The 18,208-nt window shown below is 50.0% G+C and overlaps 1 protein-coding gene across 1 annotated transcript in view; it reads left to right on the plus strand.

Annotated features, from left to right (window-relative positions):
• The window catches only part of TRIO (trio Rho guanine nucleotide exchange factor), a 5,246,815-nt gene that overhangs the window by 2,756,474 nt on the left and 2,472,133 nt on the right, over nucleotides 1-18,208 (plus strand). The window contains exon 26 of the mRNA XM_086965300.1: nucleotides 2,165-2,234. Within this exon, the coding sequence (XP_086821426.1) occupies nucleotides 2,165-2,234 (70 nt within the window). The remainder of the gene's footprint in view (nucleotides 1-2,164; nucleotides 2,235-18,208) is intronic.

Below are 18,208 nucleotides of genomic sequence, written 5' to 3' on the forward strand. Positions count from 1 at the left end.
AGGACAATGATCTTCTTGACAATTTTCAGTCTAATTCTCCTTGATTTTTCTGCAGCCTTTGACACTGTCAATCACAACACCCTCTTCAACACTCTTCAAAAGAGAATGGGCATGGAGGGCACTGTGCTTAAATGGTTTGCTTCCTTCCTCTCTGATAGATCCCAAATGATCAAAATAGCGGACAGTCTTTCATCTCCTTTGGCGGTGGGTCAAGGTGTTCCTCAAGGCTCTATACCTGCACTCCCATTGTTCAATCTCTATTTGGAACCACTGGTAAATCTCCTAAGTAAATCCGGGGTCCACTATCTTCTCTATGCAGAGGACACTCAAATCTACCTCAAGGTTGCCTCCACTCACGATCTCTCCGTCCTAAGGTCTACTCTGGACTCCATTCAAAACTGGATGTCAACACATCAACTGATTCTGAATCCCTACAAAACCGAATTCCTCCACCGGTTCAATCATGTATGGATCAGATGAATCTACTGAACAATAAACCAATCATTGTCAACAGCGCAAAATCCCTTGGTGTCATACTCGAAACAAAACTCAATCTACTGTCCCACATTAATTCAAATGCAAAGTCTGCTCGATACCAACTGCGCCTTCTTTGGGGGATTCGTCGCTTCTTCCCGGAGCATGACTTTAAAACCCTGGTCCAATCGCTCGTCCTCTCCAGACTGGACTACTGCAATTCTCTTCTTACTGGCCTCCCCAAATCCCACCTGTCCCTTAAGTCTGTTCTCCATTCAGCAGCTCGTTTCATTTATGGGGCCAAAAGAAGCGACCACATCACACCCATGTTATCCACCCTCCGCTGGCTTCCCATCGAGGCAAGATCTATCTACAAGACTGCCTGCATCACCCACAAAGCCTTGCACTCCTCCTCTCCTCGCTACCTGGCGAATAAACTGAAACTCTCTGGAGGCTCTAGACCATCACGAAAGGTGGAAAATCTACTGCTTGAACCTCCCACTTTCAAAAAGGAAAGATCGATGGCCCAATCCTTTTCAGGCAATGTAGTGAGAATTTGGAACTCACTTCCGCCTCAGTTCTGGACCACCATCTCCTCCCAGGCCTTCAAAACTGACCTCAAAGTTCTCCTCCTTCAAAGACACTTCCAAAGTTAATTCATGCCCTCTCTATTATCTGAAGGAAGACCTTTTAGTATAAAAAATTTCTATTCTCCATGACTATGGAAGTGCCTTCCCAGTATGTTCTTGTGGTTTGAGAGTCTGCCATTTATTGCAGTACTACCCTTTTACCTGTGTTTGGTACTCTTTTGTAACATGCACACGTCACTTTTCTCTTGTAACACACTGTTTGCTACCTCTTACATTTTGTTTGCTTTCGATACTTGCACAAGTGCCACCGTTGCCTACGTAACGTTTGTTCTTGTGTTGGAGTGTCCTCCATTTATTGCAGTATTATACCTCTACTTGTACTTTGTACGCTTTTGTAACTTGCACACATGCCACTTTTTCCTCCTGCAATGCACCGTTTGCTACCTCTTGTATTTTGTTTGCTCAAGATTGTCACTTTTGCCTCCTGTAATGTAACGTTTGCTTTTGTAATTTGTTCACTTGTAATGTTCTCATGTATCAGTTCTGTTTGTATTGTGAAGCGCTCTGACACCTTTGGGTAAAGTCCGCGCTATATAAAAACGCATAAATAAATAAATAAAGAAGGTGAGAGGACGAGGGGAAAGATATAGGAATAAAGAGAGGGGAGAGGGAGGGAAAGATGTAACTATTTCAGCGTTTCAGTTGTTAGATGTGCTGTGTTGAGGTGTGGGTGAGGGAGGCGGGTGGGGAATGACGTGACGGCAATAACAAATTATAGGGGCCGATGCCATGACTGATCAAATCGCACTGCAATCGGACTGGTTCCTAGGCACAAGGGGTGGGGGGGCTATGCTCGGAAGTCTCTACCAGAAGAGTACTACCTAAGGTAAGTAACTTGTTCATCGTTGAAATGTACTTTTTGAGGGTATTTTATACTAAATACTACTCATTCAGTGGCACTCATAGGTAATTTGCTGTTGGGACCATTTTGTTAACAACATTTTATGTTTAAAGAAGTTTTCTTTAGCGAAAATATGTCCTTGATTCTTTTCAATGTGGTGTGGCTAAATATTGCTTACTTTTATTCCATTTGTCAACAGTATATTCCTAAAGGAACTAGAGAAATATGAGCAGTTACCAGAAGATGTTGGACACTGTTTCGTCACTTGGGTAATCACACTTTGAATCTATGTTTGATTACAGGAACACCGAATTAAAGGTGTTTTGTAAAAATGATTTATACAAACACATATCCGTGTCTAAGCTTCTGTCTCTTGGGACTGCTGCTGTTAAATATAATAGCAATTTGGCTGACTGGAATGATCAAACTGGGCATTTAGTGCTTTGGTGGACTCACTCTCTCTCTCTCACATATACTGTGTTGTTCCTCCTCAGATAATAAAATCAAATGCAATATGGTCGTATTTCCTGTGGTGCCCGAGCATCACTGTAATTCTCCTATTAATTTCTCAAATCTAAAGAGGACTGTGACTTAAGCCAGTGACTTGGAAATTGGAGGAGGGGTTTTGGCTGGTTGTTGAATGCGGGTCTGGATGGTGAAAACAGGTGACTTGTTTTTAGATCTGCTTGGATAATTCTTTTAGTGGAGAACTTTACATATATGTTTTGCATTTTGATGCCTCATATTCTAACTTTTGTTTCACCAAAAAGAATTGTATGTAGCATATTTGGTATTTTTCCATGTAAAGCCTGTAAGAATTGGATCATTGTTTTCCTTACAATCTGAAGGATCATTTTATAAAGCTTTCTTGCAGCCAATCTGTATGTCCTTGGATTGCGGTGCAAGTAGCACTTGTGTAAGCCCATAGCCACTAATAAGGTGCTGCAAGGGCCACATAGTCTTTGTGATGATATAACAGCACAACAGCACACAGTGCACAACCTGAATTTACTGACCAACTCACACTTTTGTACATATAGTTACGGATGAACTAGTTTCTTCAGGTGTAGTACTGTTTCTGGAGTCAGTTTTCAGGGTAACCTTCATGTTGAGTCCATATGTGGACAACAAAGTCAAAGCATTAAAAGACATGAAGCATATTCTATATTGAGGTGTTAGAAACAATAAGCAAGGATAGCGACTTTAAAGTATATCATAAGTATCAAATACAATACATGAGTCCGAGGGACCGGAGATGGCCAATGCCACCAGCAGAGTGCATCTCAGTGTGCCGTACACCCTGTTCGTAGGTGCAGGGGCGGCTCTAGGCGGCCCTGTGCAGGGAGGGTAGGTGGGGGCCCCGGAAGAGGGGGTCCGGGCGGGGCGGAGCGGAGCTCAGGAAGGTGTTTTAATAATTGCTCGTGCTGATACACTTTTCCTGTTGTATCACAAGTGACTGTCGGGCCGGGGCTCAGCACTGCAGCAACTGGCAAGGCTCATGCAGATGACGGACGGTAAAGGACATGATGGGTGCTGCTACTAGCGGGTGATTGTAGGGATTTGTACAGGTGCTTGATGTCTGCCAGTGCCACGCTTTTCCTCCCCCCCCTTTGCCGAAACACCATTCCTCACGGGACAAAGCTGTAGGTCACTCTTACCCTCGACTGGCACAATCATGGCCTGCATGAGCGACTTGCAAGGAGCTCTGCCTTTGCTTTTGCGCTGCCGCTGTCCAGCATCTTGTGCAGTCTCTCAGCAGGCGCCCATCATTCTTTTGCTCACCATGCCACCCCGGTTTAGACTTGGCCATCCCTCATCAGCCTGGACAGCTTGAGGGGGCAGAGTGTGTGCTGTACACGTGTGTGAAGGGACAGAGAGTGTGGCTGTCCATCAATTGTTCTCTTTGCATTTGTAACCTTGTTGTAAAGGCTGGTGGTTTTTAAGACTGCGTGGTAAATGAGGTCTCACTGCCTCTGCCCGCTCACCCACTGGGTGCAATCTCACTCGGTGCCTAAAGATGGCTGAAAAGGGGGGAGGGTGTCCGTGAGACGGCCGAGGCCAAAAAAGCGTTACTAGAAATTCTTCCCAAGAGGCTGGATCTGTGCATTTCATGCCATGGCTTACATACAATATAAGACCTAAAGTCCTGTTCCTCGACGCACGCAGGCCCCCTGCAGAGCAGCAGAGTTTTGTGCCAGTGCGTCCAGACATCACACAATCACTCCCCCCTTCACAACACTGCCTTGTGCACTCTCGCTGTGTGTGACACCGTCCCCTTCATCACTCTGCTCTCTTGTGCAAGTCACGCGTGCGCCACGACCGACCTCTTCATGCCTTCTCCCTCCTCACCTGTAAATAAAGCATTTTATTTTCGTTTGCTGTACCTCCTTCTCAAACGTTCCTTTAGAATTACATTTAAATGTATATACGCAACCATCGCTCAGCACGCTATGCCGAGAGGCCAAGTATTGCATGAGCAAGTCGTCAGAGACTGTACACCTGTGTCCCACTGGCAGGCACGGTGAGACACTCGCTCTGCCTTCAGCCAGCCCAGAGCTCTCAGTCATGGCCCTTTATAAACCCACTCATCCCACACCCACCCAGAACCAGAGCTCCCCCAGGGACCTAGCGGAGACTCAGTTCAGAGTGCATCCTACAAGAGTCATATGTGGCACGGACACAGCTACAGAAACACACCATGTAGGAAAAACAAAGGCTCTCATGGATTACAATATCAAATAAAACGTGATATGAATTCCGGCGCCGCTGACACGTTTTGAAGAGTTTTACAGTCATTCTTGTGAAGACGATCGGTGGTTTTATCCGTAAACTTAGTTTAAGACAATAATATAGTTACTATTTATTGACTGCTGGGTCTGAGTGAGCTCTGGCAGGACTCACTGTCAGGGCTTTGGAACTGTTAGTAAAAGTGGAAGCCGGGGTCGGAGGCCGCCAAATCCTGCCAGGGGCCGCCACAAATATGTATGATTCATGTATCCGATCCTTGTCGTGGCGGCCCCTGGGGTTTGGCGGCTCTGTGCAGGTGCACACCTTGCACATGCCTAAGGCCGGCCCTGGTAGGTGGTGATAAAAGGAGAGTCATATTATAATGTCTGACGTTTGCAGCGTCACTGTAGGGAAAAGAGCCATACTTATGTTGGAGTTCAAGGCCGCTGCACTGGACGAGCTGGTTGGAGGTTGCTGAGGTCGATACTGCCTGGATGAAGTCACAGTTTCTAGTACAGCGCATTGGTCCTTCAGTTCTCTTTGGGGAGGAGGGACAGCCTTAAACTAAGGTTGTCGATCAGTCCCCATTCGGCAGTGCCACCAGTAGTTCTGCAAGGTACCTTATGATGTGTCCCGGGGTGGAGGGGTGGGGCGACAGACATTTGGGTATTGTCTCTATAGTCAGCCCCAAACCATTTCTGGGATGTCGAAGAACATGGTTCGCTGATTGTTTACAACCCTCAGGCAGGCTGGGGACATGAGGGCAAATGGCATACCTTCCGCTCTGAGTTGTTTCTTTGCAGCACAAAAACAATGATGGTTTGCATTGGACAGCTAGTGTGTAGTGGGGCAAGAAGGACACCGTAGTGTTGTTTACAAGTATCGTATCATTTCCCCTGGCCTTTTGGAGTGCTGTGTCTTGGTCTCTGAAGTTCAGGATGCATGCCACGATTGGCCTGGGGGGTGCTCACGGAGGTGGCCAACAGTTGGGTACCCTGTCTGCTCTTTCTACAGTAAATAAGTTGGAGAGCCAATGGGGGGGTCACCTTGTTCTTCAATCAGGGTTCAATAAACAATGTGGCATTGGGTCCTTCTGTGACCTCCGGCAGTCCAATAATGCGCACGTTCTTGCATCAAGCTCAGCCCTCTACATCCTCAGCTCGGTCATGTAGAAGGTGCAAGTAGGAACACTAGTCATCCAGTTCATTTGTATGGGCTTTCTGTTGAGGGCCCAGTGTCGCAAGGTCTGTCTCTGGGGCTTTGACCCTGTCTGCCAATTTGAAACGGCCATCGCAGAGCAGGCCCAGATCTGACTCCAGTGCGCCAATGCAGTTTTCTACAGCTCCTCTGGTGTCTCGGATCTCTTACAGTATTATATCTACTTCATCTGATGTCATGTTGGGCACTGTGGGTGGGATACAGTGAGGTCAGTTGATTCATCAGTGCGGGCATATGCCAATTGAGGGTTGGCGCTGCTTGTCATCTGACTGGCTTTGTTTCCTTGTTGTGACCCATGATATTATCAATCAGATTTATCCCCTGGCGCAAGACTGGATCCGTAAAATGTTCTTTGCCACAGCATCTCTGAGCTCCAGGGGCGGTACCACGTGACTCTGCCCTGACGTCGTCCGCGGGCGTGACGTCCGTGAGGTCACATAAGCCTCAACCCGGCACGCTGACGTCAGTTTCCTTCTTTTCCGCATGCAACTCTGATCCCGATCATGACCCTGACCTGTTTTCAGGCCTTTCTTTTCACGCTTTTGTGTTGAGGGATAATGTGCGAATGCCTTCAGGCTTAAAGACGTGTACTTCTTGTACACTTCAGATGTCGGCGACGGGCCCTCACCCTATTTGTATGGGGTGTTTGGGCGAGCACCATGATTCTACAGACTGCGACGCTTGCCAGCATCTGAAGCCGAAGTTCCGGCGGGAGCACCAGATGAAACTACTTTCAGTCCGCTTGTCCAGATCATGTCGTCACCTCGTCCGTCCCCTTCGGAAGGGTTCAGAAACCGCTGATTCTGACTACGACATCGTCCTTCACCGAGGCCCCAGGGGCTTTGCCCGCCCACCGGTAAGTCTTACAGCTTGTCCCCAAAGCCTGGTCCCCGTTATGCAGAGGGCGCAGGTTCTCCTCGGGACAGGCGGCCTCGCTCGTCGCCACCCTACCTGCCTGCCGTTTCCTGCCGTCGGAGCGACTAGGGCTCAAATGGAGGCCTATGCTATGTCTCTGCATGCTTCTTTGGACCCTCCTCCTCTTCCTGAGACGTCCGCGGATCCCTTGCCATGTGCGGGCCTTCTGCAGAGTCGCCGGCTGCTTCGATACCGGTGCCAACGAGGTTGGATTCAGGTTTTGGGGGTGTGTTGTCATCGAGGTGCGGCCCTACGGGGTTCCCCTCTTTGACCCACGGCGTCTCTGCCTCGCCACAAACCCCCAGAGGGTCCCTGTGGTGTTGCAGAAGGTCGCCGGAACTCTCGGTTCATCCCCGAGTCCCCCTCGGTCCTCTGGGCAGGTGGCTGCCTTGCTGGACGCAGAGCCAATGCCGTTAAGGCACCGATAGCTGTCGGCCCTGGCACCGCCGCGGGTGGTGGCTAGGGGCCGGGGTGCTTCCCAGGGTCACTCTCGGCCCTCTACGCAGGCGACTGCCTCAGCGGAGGTCGGGTCGATGCCTTTTCAGCGCCGTTCTTTAGCTGCCCCGGCTCCGAGCCCCCCCAATCTCTTAGGATTCCAGTTGTGGTGGAGTTTGACTCTGCGCCCCCGATGCCCGCTCCGGCGCCGGTCGACATCGCACCGGTGGCGAACTCGACGGCGCCGTGCCGGCGTCGGTTCATCGACCCATCTCCAGTGGTCCCCTCCTCTCCGGAGGGTTGTCCTCTTCTTGTTTCCTCTTCCCCGGAGACAGGACGCTGCGTTGTTGCTTCTTCGAGGGAGGGCTTTTCGCCACCCCGTGACCACCACCCCCAGACCCTCTTTTCCACAACTCAATGTTAGTTGCTGCGCAGGCTTCTCCACCTTCCCCGGAAGCCCCTCAGGCCTCCCACTCGTCCATGAATCTTACATCTTTCAGGGACTGGCAGTTTCTTCCTCCAGCTGGCCTCAAGGATGGACGGCTTAGCTTACAGCTGTCGCCTACGGAGGAATTGCTCTCTCCTCCGCCACGCCCTACGGAGGCGAGTGCAGCTTTTATCCGGGCTATTTCCATGGCTGCTGGCATTTTGCGAATGGGCGACCCCGCCAACCCAGTACCGGTCGGACCATTTGTTAGAGGTTCTCCACCAGGGCTCTGGTGGACGGGAGCTGCTTCTTCCATTCGAAGTTACGCTCCACAATTCTCTTCTGGGGGCCTGGGGGCATCCTGCCACGAGTGATCCGGTGCCTCATCCGCTCCTACTCCGCACAACCCAGTCTGCCTTTCTCTCCACCCTTCTATCCAGGGCCCTCTTCTGCAGACTGCTTTTCCTTCCTTGCCTTTGGTGTTGTTTCCTCCGTCACGGGAGGCCCGGTGGTTGGATTCATGGGGGCGTAACATCTTCGCTTCCTCTAGTGCTGGTTTGCAAGCGCTCAATATGCTTTGTGTATTGGCCAGGGCTCCCTCCACCTTGTGGGATTCAGTGGAGTCTCTTCTGTCTTGCGCCTCCCATGAAGGTGTTCGCGCTGACCTGTGGCACCATTGTTGGATGGCCGGGAGTTGGCCGCGTTTATTCTTTGTTCGGGTTTGGATGTTTCTGATACTCTCGGCCGCGCTATGGCGAGTTCCGTTTTTCCAGTGAATATTAGGGAGTGTCTGGTTGACCTGCCTTTTGATGGGGTTCTTTTGTTTAACACCCACGCGGACTCCGCCATTCAGCGCCCCTTGCTGAGCTCCATCCTCCTCCCCCTCCGTAAACTTTGGCTTGTCGGTCCTCCGGTGCTTTATGGGAGGTGTTATCCCACCCTTGTTCTAGGGTCTAGTGTTTCGGTTGGCCCGTCTGTGTGTTCTTTGTGGTTTGGCGTGCCTTCAGGTTCCTTAGGTTCGCCCCTCTGTACTGTTGGCTGCTGGTACAGCCCATTGGCTTTTGTGATTTTGGGAGGTTGGTAAACCATATAGGTCCTCAGGTTGGGCCTTCTGTGTATTTGTTTTGGCTGATTGGTAAGCTGTCTGTGGTACTGTAGGAGGGTGGATACCTGACTATGGTTACCCCAGATTTTTTGCCTAGTGTTTAGCTGGTTTTCGACTTAGCCTGGGACCCTGAGTAGCAGGATCCCAGGCCAACTATCTGCTCTCTCCTTAAAATGGACTCCATGTGCCCTAGGTACATCACCAATCTGGTACTGGACACCTTATCAGCCCCTGTACAGTATACTATAGGTACCCAGGGCATAGGTGCATCCAAGGCCTACCAGGGGCTGCCGCATATCTTTTGCCACCCCTGGCTGGCTATTCAAATCGACACAACTGGCTGATCACTCAGCTGGGGTAAGGTGGTGTAATCACCCCTTGCTTAGATATAGTATACCTAAATCTAAACCTATACCTGGACACATATATGCCTATCAGTCACTCCTATGGCAGGCCTTAACAATCCTGGAGTGCTTGGTTTTATGTGAGATGGTGCTCTACCATGAAATGAGCCTGTCTGCCGCTTTCGGAACCATTTCCTTATAGCTGTTCCAGGGTATTGCCATACCATATACTCTTAAGTGCATTATAATCCTCGTGGTTATTGCTAACTTTGGTGTGGCTTTATCAAAACATGTTGTGTAAGGTGTCATACACTTTGGAATACTACCCCCTCGCCAGTTCTGGCGACGGGGGTAGCATTCCACCCTTCTAGAGGGAGAAGACATGTTACTTTACTTAAACGCGGTTAAATCTAACCAAAGCCCCAGCATCACAAAATGGATGCTTCTGCCACAGACACAAGTGTGACCTCCTGCTGCTGACCGAAACTTGGCAGGGGAGGCCTAGACAAAGGGTTTCCTGTCACAGGGAGGTGTCACACCACCCCAGACAGGAGATAGTGGATTGTAACAGGGAGGGTTGAAAGAAACTAGACACTGCCTGGGGCACACAAGGTTTCCCATGCAAAATCCTGCCAAACCGGTTCTGGGGCACTCCAGCCCCAGCTCTGGTGCGAAACTGGACAAAGGGAAAGGGGTGTAACCACCCCCTTCCCTGGTCCCACCCATAGGAGGGACCTAGCAGGTAATCCAGCCCTTGATTTGGAATAAAGGTAGGAGCTGTGCCAATGCACATCAGATTATCCTGACTGAAACTTATGAAACGAAACTGTGGACCCTTCGACATCCCACTCGACGTGGAAGACTGAAGAATCTCCCTTGTGGTCAAGGAGTGACCACCCTGTGCAAACAGGCACCATCCAGCGCCCAACGGTTTGCTTTGTTGCAGTTCCCGCCGGAACCCGAGCGACAGAGATCGACAAGACCCAGCTTCCCTGACTTCTAACAGCCCGATCCTCAGTCCCAGCGAACCTGAGACCCGTGGAGGCGACGTGAAGAGTGGGGCCAGCCATCTTGGAAATACTGCGAAGTGCTGACCGTGCATCTCCCGAGGCACACTCAAAGCTGTGCATTGGGGTTTGAGAAGTCCCAGCCCTGAGCAGCTCGTGCACCGAAGATCTCCCCTCCACACTCATTGAGTGCTGCGTGGGGCCCTTTTGCATTTTCCTGCTCAACGCGTTGGTCCGGTCGCTTGCCCGTTGGCTAGTGGCCCCAGTACCGACGAACCTTTAAATCTTCACTGCTGGTCTGGTTGCTCCAGACTGGCCCTTGCTCCCCTGAAAAGGAGCCACTGCTCAGACCTTGCTGGTCCGAGTAAGAAGCAATCTTCGAATCCTGCGTGGGTTGCATTTGCCAAGGTCTGCTAACTTCGATCCGGAAGCCGACACCGCCGACAGCGAGAGCCTTTGTGAGACAGCTCGTGATCCACTCCTGGATGTCCTCGATGACCCAGAGTCCACGTGGCAGCGGAGACAAGCTTCACGACAACCACCTGATTGCGCCCGACATTGCCTGGTTGTTTCCTGGTTCCATCCTGGTCACTGCTGAGTGACCCAGACTCTGTCCCCTCTGCTTTCAAGTACTCTACATCTTCAATCCACCCTTGGCTCCAACCGGACTCTTCTCTCCTGGCCGCCTGCAGCATCTTCATCTCCAGGCTCCATAGACCTCCACGACGATACCCGCAACACTTTGGCACCTATGCACCCGCTTCCTGTGGGTGAGGTAACAATCTAACACCGGTGCTTCTGTAGTGGTTTACACCTCTAGTGTCCTAGTGTAAAGTGGGGTAATTCTATTCCAGTCGGAAGACTTACAAAACTGTAACTCGATAACTTTTACGCACCATTGACTTTGCATTGGTGCATGCGTGTGCTTTTAGCGCTGCACCCGAGTCCCGCGGGCCTCTCCCGACTTCATCACTGCTAGTCCCGAGTAGTCCCAGCGATTCACAAGGCCCTAGGCCTTACCATTGTTCGAGACGTGGTTCTTATACCACTTATTTAGTATATGGTTTGAGTGGCCACCGGCCCTATCCAAAATTGTGCAACGTTTGAATGTTTAACTGTGCTTTTGTTTAAACGCTTGTGCCTCTGCACTCATAAAGAGTACAGAGGATTATTCTAGTAATAAATACATATATTTTTATAATATATAACTTGTGTGGTGTCCTTTCATTTGGTATTGCACGATTGCATATGGTAAAACAGCTGGCTTCACATGCCCTCTTGAGTTAAGCCTAAGACTGCTAGGTCTATGTTACCCCTAGGATAGCTTGTCTATAAGGTTGACTTTACAACCACCACCATAAGGGATTGTGTGGACTGATACAAGGTGCCCACAGAATTGTGGACATCATACATCAGGCCAACTTCTCACAGGTACTAACCGCAGGTCCCTTGTGTTCTTGTCCTCTGCTGCGGGATTTGATACCTAAGCGGTGTTCCCATGTTTTCTTTGGGACGTGTCATACCCTAAGTGGAGTACTTGTAGCTATTATATAGCACTGTCCTAAGCTGGGAGGGTGTGGACACCCCTTTTCGGGTTCCTCGCCTTTCCTGGCATCACTGTAAACCGCTGGTGCGCGGTGTCTTTGTCTTGGCGCAGCTTGTGCTGCTGCTCGTTTTGTCATTCTCAGTATCCGCTACGTAGCTAGACCGGCTTTGGCATGCCGTCTACGGCGTCGTGTTGTGGTGTTTCCGCCTTCCTGTCTGGCGTTTCGGCCTGGTCCTCTGTCTTGTGTTCCAGGGGGGCTAGGATTCTCTTAGTATTTTCCTGTGTGCTGGTTGACGGCTTAGGTCCGTCCTACGCATTTCTCCTCTTTCTCTTCTGGCTCGTCCCACTTCTTTTCATGGGTCGGTTTGTGTCTCTGGAATCGTTCTTCTTAGAGAGTTGTTCTGGATTTCCCTGGCTTCTGCCTTTGTCTTGCGATTGGCTTGTTCTGGGCGCACTGCTTCCTGGTATTTGCCAGCTGTCGGCTGCGCACGCCTGCTCATTCTGGTCAACCATCATGGGCCTTATCTTGTACCCTTGTGCTCCTGCCTCTTATTCTGCTGGAGCTTTGCGATGCTGTGTTTTTCTTCTCACGCCTGCGCTTCTTGGCTGTGGAGCCGCTCCTGCCTTGTCTGCTGCCTCGAGGCTGATGCCTATTCATTTCCCCCTTTGCTGTGTGTGTTCTCCTGCGGCGGGCTCTGCCTCCGTTTCTACCTCTTCTCCTTGGAGTTTGGGGTGGTTCTTTTCTTCCTTGGTTCTCCTCTGGCGCTGTCTGTCCCTCCGGGGTTTTCTGGTGGATGTCCCTTGTACCTTGGATGGGCTTGGGGTATCCTGGCCTTCCCTTTGCCTTATTCTTGCTTACTTCTGCGTGGTGGGAGATGGGCCGCCCTTCTTGTCCCCATGACACATCCCCTGCTGGGGCCTTGTGTTTCTTCCTAACTAGGGAGGTCCTCTTGCAGGCCCTCCTCCCCTCAGGGTATGGTTAGGGTATCTATTCTACATTAAGGAATCTGCGGCTAGTAGTCTCTAACAGATGTACAAGTTACTTACCTTCAGTAACGATGTATCTGGTAGAGACGATTCTAGCCGCAGGTTCCTTCACGACCAGCCCTTCCTCCCCGTTCTGTGAGTACCTTCAGCTTGGTTGTGCGCACTCGCCTCCCTCCGGGTGGCTTGTCTTCTGCGAGTTTCCTCTTCCTTTCCTCCCTGACAGGATGTTTCAACGTGTTTAATTGTTCCTCCCCCTCCTTGCGGGTACAAGGTCGGTTGGTTCATGTGTACTTCTGCATCCCTCCACCCAGGTTTTTTCCGGTGTGGGGGCCTACTTGTACTCTTCTTCCCTTTTAATTGCTTGGGGTTTCTGATTCCTCTGTAGTCCTCTGAGTTGGGGTCTTGTGGCTGTACCTCAGCCTTTAGTTCTTTCCAGGGGATACAACCCTCCTTGATGGTGTTGTCTTGGGGTAATGTACCGTTACTCATCTGTTCCGGGCTTGTTGCCCTTCGCTGTTGTGGATTGTGATTGTAGACTCTCTATCATCTGCTATGACGTGTTTCACATGTTTTTCTGCCTCCAAGGAGGCTGTTGCCTTAGCTTTGCAAGGTTGCTCCTCAGAGCGGTGCTCTCCTCTTTTGCTGCTATGGCTTTCTGTACCTTACCGCCTGATTCATCATGCTCCCGTTTTGCGAGGCCCTAATAGCGATTCATAGCGAATCGCTATTAAGGACTCGCAAAACGGGATTCAAGTAGGAATATGCAATAAAAATGCGATTCCTTACAATTCCTTATTTGCGATTAGCTAATTGCTAATCGCAAATAAGGAATAACTCACCATTCATTCCTATGGGCCAAAAGGCCCATAGGAATGAATGGGGAGTATGCCTTATTTGCGATTAGCAATTAGCTAATCGCAAATAAGATTGCGATTTGAAGGGTGCCAGGGGTGTCCACAGGACACCCTGTAGCACCCCTCAAATGAAATTTCACACAGGTGTTGCACACACACATGTCCAAAGGACATGTGTGTGCGCAACATGCAACTTAGAAAAATGCTTTTAAAAGCATTTTTCTAAGTTTTTGCTATTTACCGAGAGGTCTGACCTCTCGGTAAATAGCGGCCCGAAATTGCATATTAGCAATTTAAAAATGGTTGATGAATTGCATTTAAGGAATCTCAAATAGAGATTCCTTAAATGTAATTCCTCGCAATTTAGCGAATTAGCAATTACCGATTTTTGCATTTGGGATGATGAATCCCAAATGCAAAAATAGCGCTCGCAAAGGGCCAGATTCTCAGAATCTGACCCTTTGCGAGCCGATTTCAGCTTGATGAATCAGGCTGTATGTGCCTGGCACTTTTCCAACTGGTGCTGTTCCTCACCTTTTGTTTCTCCCTTTTCTGTTTTTACTGCTTTTTCGCACACTGTTCCCATACTCTCCACAGTTATGTTTGTGAGGGCTCCGCGTTGTGGCACGGAAAGGTTCTCACTATAAAACTGATGTCAACGCCCCGGGTGGGGCTTATGTGACCTCACTGATGTCACGCCCGTGGACGACATCAGGGCGGAGTCAGGTGGTACCACCCCCAGCGCGCATAGATGTTGTGGCATAGAAAAAGTTACGGATCCAGTCTCGCACCTGGTGATAATTCTACATTAAGGAATCTGCGGCTAGAATCGTCTCTACCTGATACATCGTTACCGAAGGTAAGTAACTTGTACATTTGTTCCTGAAGGCGGCACAGAATGATACAGATAAGGTGCCACACTCCAGTTCGTGTAGGATATGTCTAGTAAAGCCATATAAATAACAGCGAGCAATATAACCCAGTTCAGGGGACAGTTAGTCACATTCCAGGGTCTGTTGTTCTTCACCTTTCGTTTCTCCCTTTTCTGTTTTTACTGCTTTTTCGCACACTGTTCCCATACTCTCCACAGTTATGTTTGTGAGGGCTCCGCGTTGTGGCACGGAAAGGTTCTCACTATAAAACTGACGCCAGCGCCCCGGGGTGGGGCTTATGTGACCTCACTGATGTCACGCCCGTGGACGACGTCCGGGCGGAGTCACGTGGTACCACCCCCGGCGCGCATAGATGCTGTGGCAAAGAAAAATTTCCGGATCCAGTCTCACACCTGGTGATAATTCTACGTTAAGGAATCTGCGGCTAGAATCTTCTCTACCTGATACATCGTTACCGAAGGTAAGTACCTTGTACATTTGTTCCTGAAGGCGGCACGGAATGATACAGATAAGGTGCCACACTCCAGTTCGTGTAGGATATGTCTAGTAAAGCCATATAAATAACAGTGAGCAATATAACCCAGTTCAGGGGACAGTTAGTCATATTCCAGGGTCTGTAGGACCTCCCTGATGTGTTTTATGGGCAATGTATTGATTCTGGACAGGCACATGTAGGAGAGGGCTGATTCGGGGACCCTCTGTTGATGATCATGAGTGATAGCGGTATGTGCAGACAGGCCTGACAGAGCTGGTAGGAGAGCGAAGCATAAGACAAGGTCCCAGATCAGGACTCAGAGTGTGATGGCCTCCTCATGGTAGTGGAGTGGCAGCAAGGTAATCACTTTTGGGGTGGCGAGTATTTCCTATATGTCCAGTGAGAGTTCACTCGTCAGGCTATTATGGTGCTCCGTGGTGAGTTGTACAGCTGGATTCCTCCAACACTCTTGATGGACAATCCAACCGGGGGTGGCAGATCAGCCCAGGTCACACAATTGAGACGCCAGGCCCGGCCTACTGCACGCGTTGCATACTGGTAGCGCAAGGTCTGCTGTGAAGAGTATGTATGATGTGATTGTGGTAAAAATAAATTGTCCTAATCACAGCGGATCCCCGTGGCAGTTCTCAGTTGGGGGTCCAAGAGACTTCAGTGGTGGCTGCCTGTATTGAGTGTGGAGTCTCAGCAGAGCGACTGAGGAGCCAGTGGTGATCCCCAGGGCAGGCTCTGCTGTAAGAAAATGACCCTTTTTGCATGGTTACCCCCCACTTTTTGCCTGACATCTGATGCAACTTGACTTGAGGTGCCCTGGGTCCCTGCCAATCAGTTTCCCAGGGTCTGTGTTCTTTCTCTAAACTGTACATTTATACCCACAATTGGCACATCTTTGGCCACAGTTAGGAACCTTGTAAAATGTATCATGGGTACCAAGGGCACTGTGACCAGGGAAGGCCTCTAAGGGCTGTTGCACCTAATGTACCCCTTTATTAACCCTGTACCTTAACACCGACACACTGACATTGCAGGCTGCGTGTTTTGATGCAGAGAAAGTGAAGAGTTGTCATAGCACACATCTCTGTATGCCATGACTGCCTGAGGCCTAGGTAAGTCACTTGTCTAGCAGGGTGCACTAGCCCTCAGGTGAGGGTACAGTGGCATGAGCCCTGTACCCCTACATTGTCTGAGTCCATTCTTAGACATTGTAAGTGTAGTAAAGCCATAAAGAGAATATGGTCTGGGAGTTGATCATTGCGCACTCTGCAGCTCCATAATGGCTTTACTTAAACCTGTGAAGTTTGGTAGCAAACTTCTTAGCACATTAAGCTCACACTGATGCCAGTGTGGGATTTAACATAAAATGCACTCCGAGGGCATCTTAGAGATGCCGCCTGAACAATCACCAGCCCTAGTGTGGTTCCTCAATGGCTGCCTGCCATTTGCCACCACCAAATATTTTTCTGGACCTCTGGGTTGAGAGCCTCCACTCTCTGGGTCCAGAAACAAAGCCCATCCTGGGCAGAGGTGTCATGCCTCCTCCCCCAGAAGGGGCTGGGTCCACGAAGGAGAAGCTTGAAAGGCCTACTGCCTTTGTAAGCTGTCCTTGCCTTTTACTGCCCCCAGTACCTGGTTCCCACTGGTTCTGCCCCTCACTTTGGGAGGGAGAATCATCAGGAAAACCAAGCTAGGAGATGTGTGCCCACTTTGCCAACCCCACTCCCCAGAAGGGGGAGGTGAGGTGAAACACACATCTCAGTCCCCTCCATCTTGCCGATGAGGGGACACAGCCAATCAGAAAGAGGCTCATGTCCTCCTCCCACTGGAGGGATGGTATAATATGGGGTTTCCTCACCCCAAGGAAGGGACCCTTGGTCCCAGCCTGGACACTCCTTTCATGCCCCTAAATTTAGTTTTTAGGGGCAAACCTGAATCTTGCCTGCAGAGATTCCAGCAAACTACAAAGAATGACAGAAGAAGTCATACAGCAGAGAAGATCGTAGAGAAGAACTGACTTGGTCCCAGCCCTACTGGCCCGTTTTCAGTTTCCAGAGATCCTGCGCCAAAAGATGACTTGTCCTGCAGCCAGTGACCTCCAAAACCCCCTGGTAGGACTGACTGCCTTCAACAAATACTGCGGTTCAAAAGAAGCTCCAAATAAAGGCTCTGAGTCTACTGAAGATGAAGGAAGTTGATGCCTGGAACCACCACTGCACCTGTCGCCTACGGCCCAAGTCAAAGGGACCCACCGGTCCCAATGAGGTCTCCCAGCATGCCAGAGTCCGAGTCCACCGGGAGCTGACCCCTCCAGGACTCCCCAATGTCGCCTACAGCCTCTTCATGGAGACCCCTCCCAATCGCGAGTGGGCCGGTACGGTGAAATCAGACCTCAAAAGGCACCTTTGTATCCGTCTGCTTCACCCTAGAGAGGAGGACCTGGTGTGCACCTATATGCTGAGCCCTCCAACTTACCTGCCCAGCTGTTGGCTCCTCCTGGAAGGCTTCCTTGACCGAGCCTGCAGCCAAAATCCCAAACTGGCAACCTCCATAGGATTGCATTGGGCTCACAGCCCCTCCTGAGCACCCTGCACCTGGCTGCCCCTGCGCCGTTGGTGGTGTGGGCACTTGGTGCTGACCTTGGACCCCCTTTGCCCTGACTTTAACCCTCGGAGGTTGGCTCCCAAGTCTGAGTGGCTTGCCCATGAGCAGCCCTTAACCGATGTGCTCCCTAGCCATATTGGCTAACATTGGTCGCCTGCACTCTGCACTCAGCCGCCCTGGTGCTGCTGGTGGTGCACTTTCTGTGCCAACTTGAACCTTGGAGACCTTGGCTCTAACCCTGGACACCTAGCATTGTAAAGTCGTTTTTCTTACCTGCAAAACGATAAGACTCTTTTATCCATAGGAGCCCATATTGTGGTTGTTCCTCTGAAATGTGTCAAGCTGCTTTTTGCATGGAACAAAAGTAATGGTGCTTTGAGAAGTAAATTGTCTTACTTACCTTTGTATTATGGAACCCACAGTGTCATATCTAGGGATATCACCAGGAATAGTGGATGTAAGTAAAAAGTAAAGCCAAAGTCATTTTAATGTATTCTGAACCATTTTGAAAGCAAATACAAACCTGTAACAATTCCCTTTTCATCTATAATTGCATTTCTGCGTACAGCCTTGCATTTGAAAAGTATATTTTACCTACCTTTGCCAAGTTCTGCTTGGTTCTAGAAATAAAAAATAAGTATACCTTCTTTTATACTTACCCAATTGGTCTTGATTCAGTCTTTGAGTGTGCAAT

The sequence above is a fragment of the Lissotriton vulgaris genome, chromosome 4_1, assembly GCF_964263255.1.
Source record: "Lissotriton vulgaris chromosome 4_1, aLisVul1.2, whole genome shotgun sequence".
Lineage (NCBI taxonomy): Eukaryota > Metazoa > Chordata > Amphibia > Caudata > Salamandridae > Lissotriton > Lissotriton vulgaris.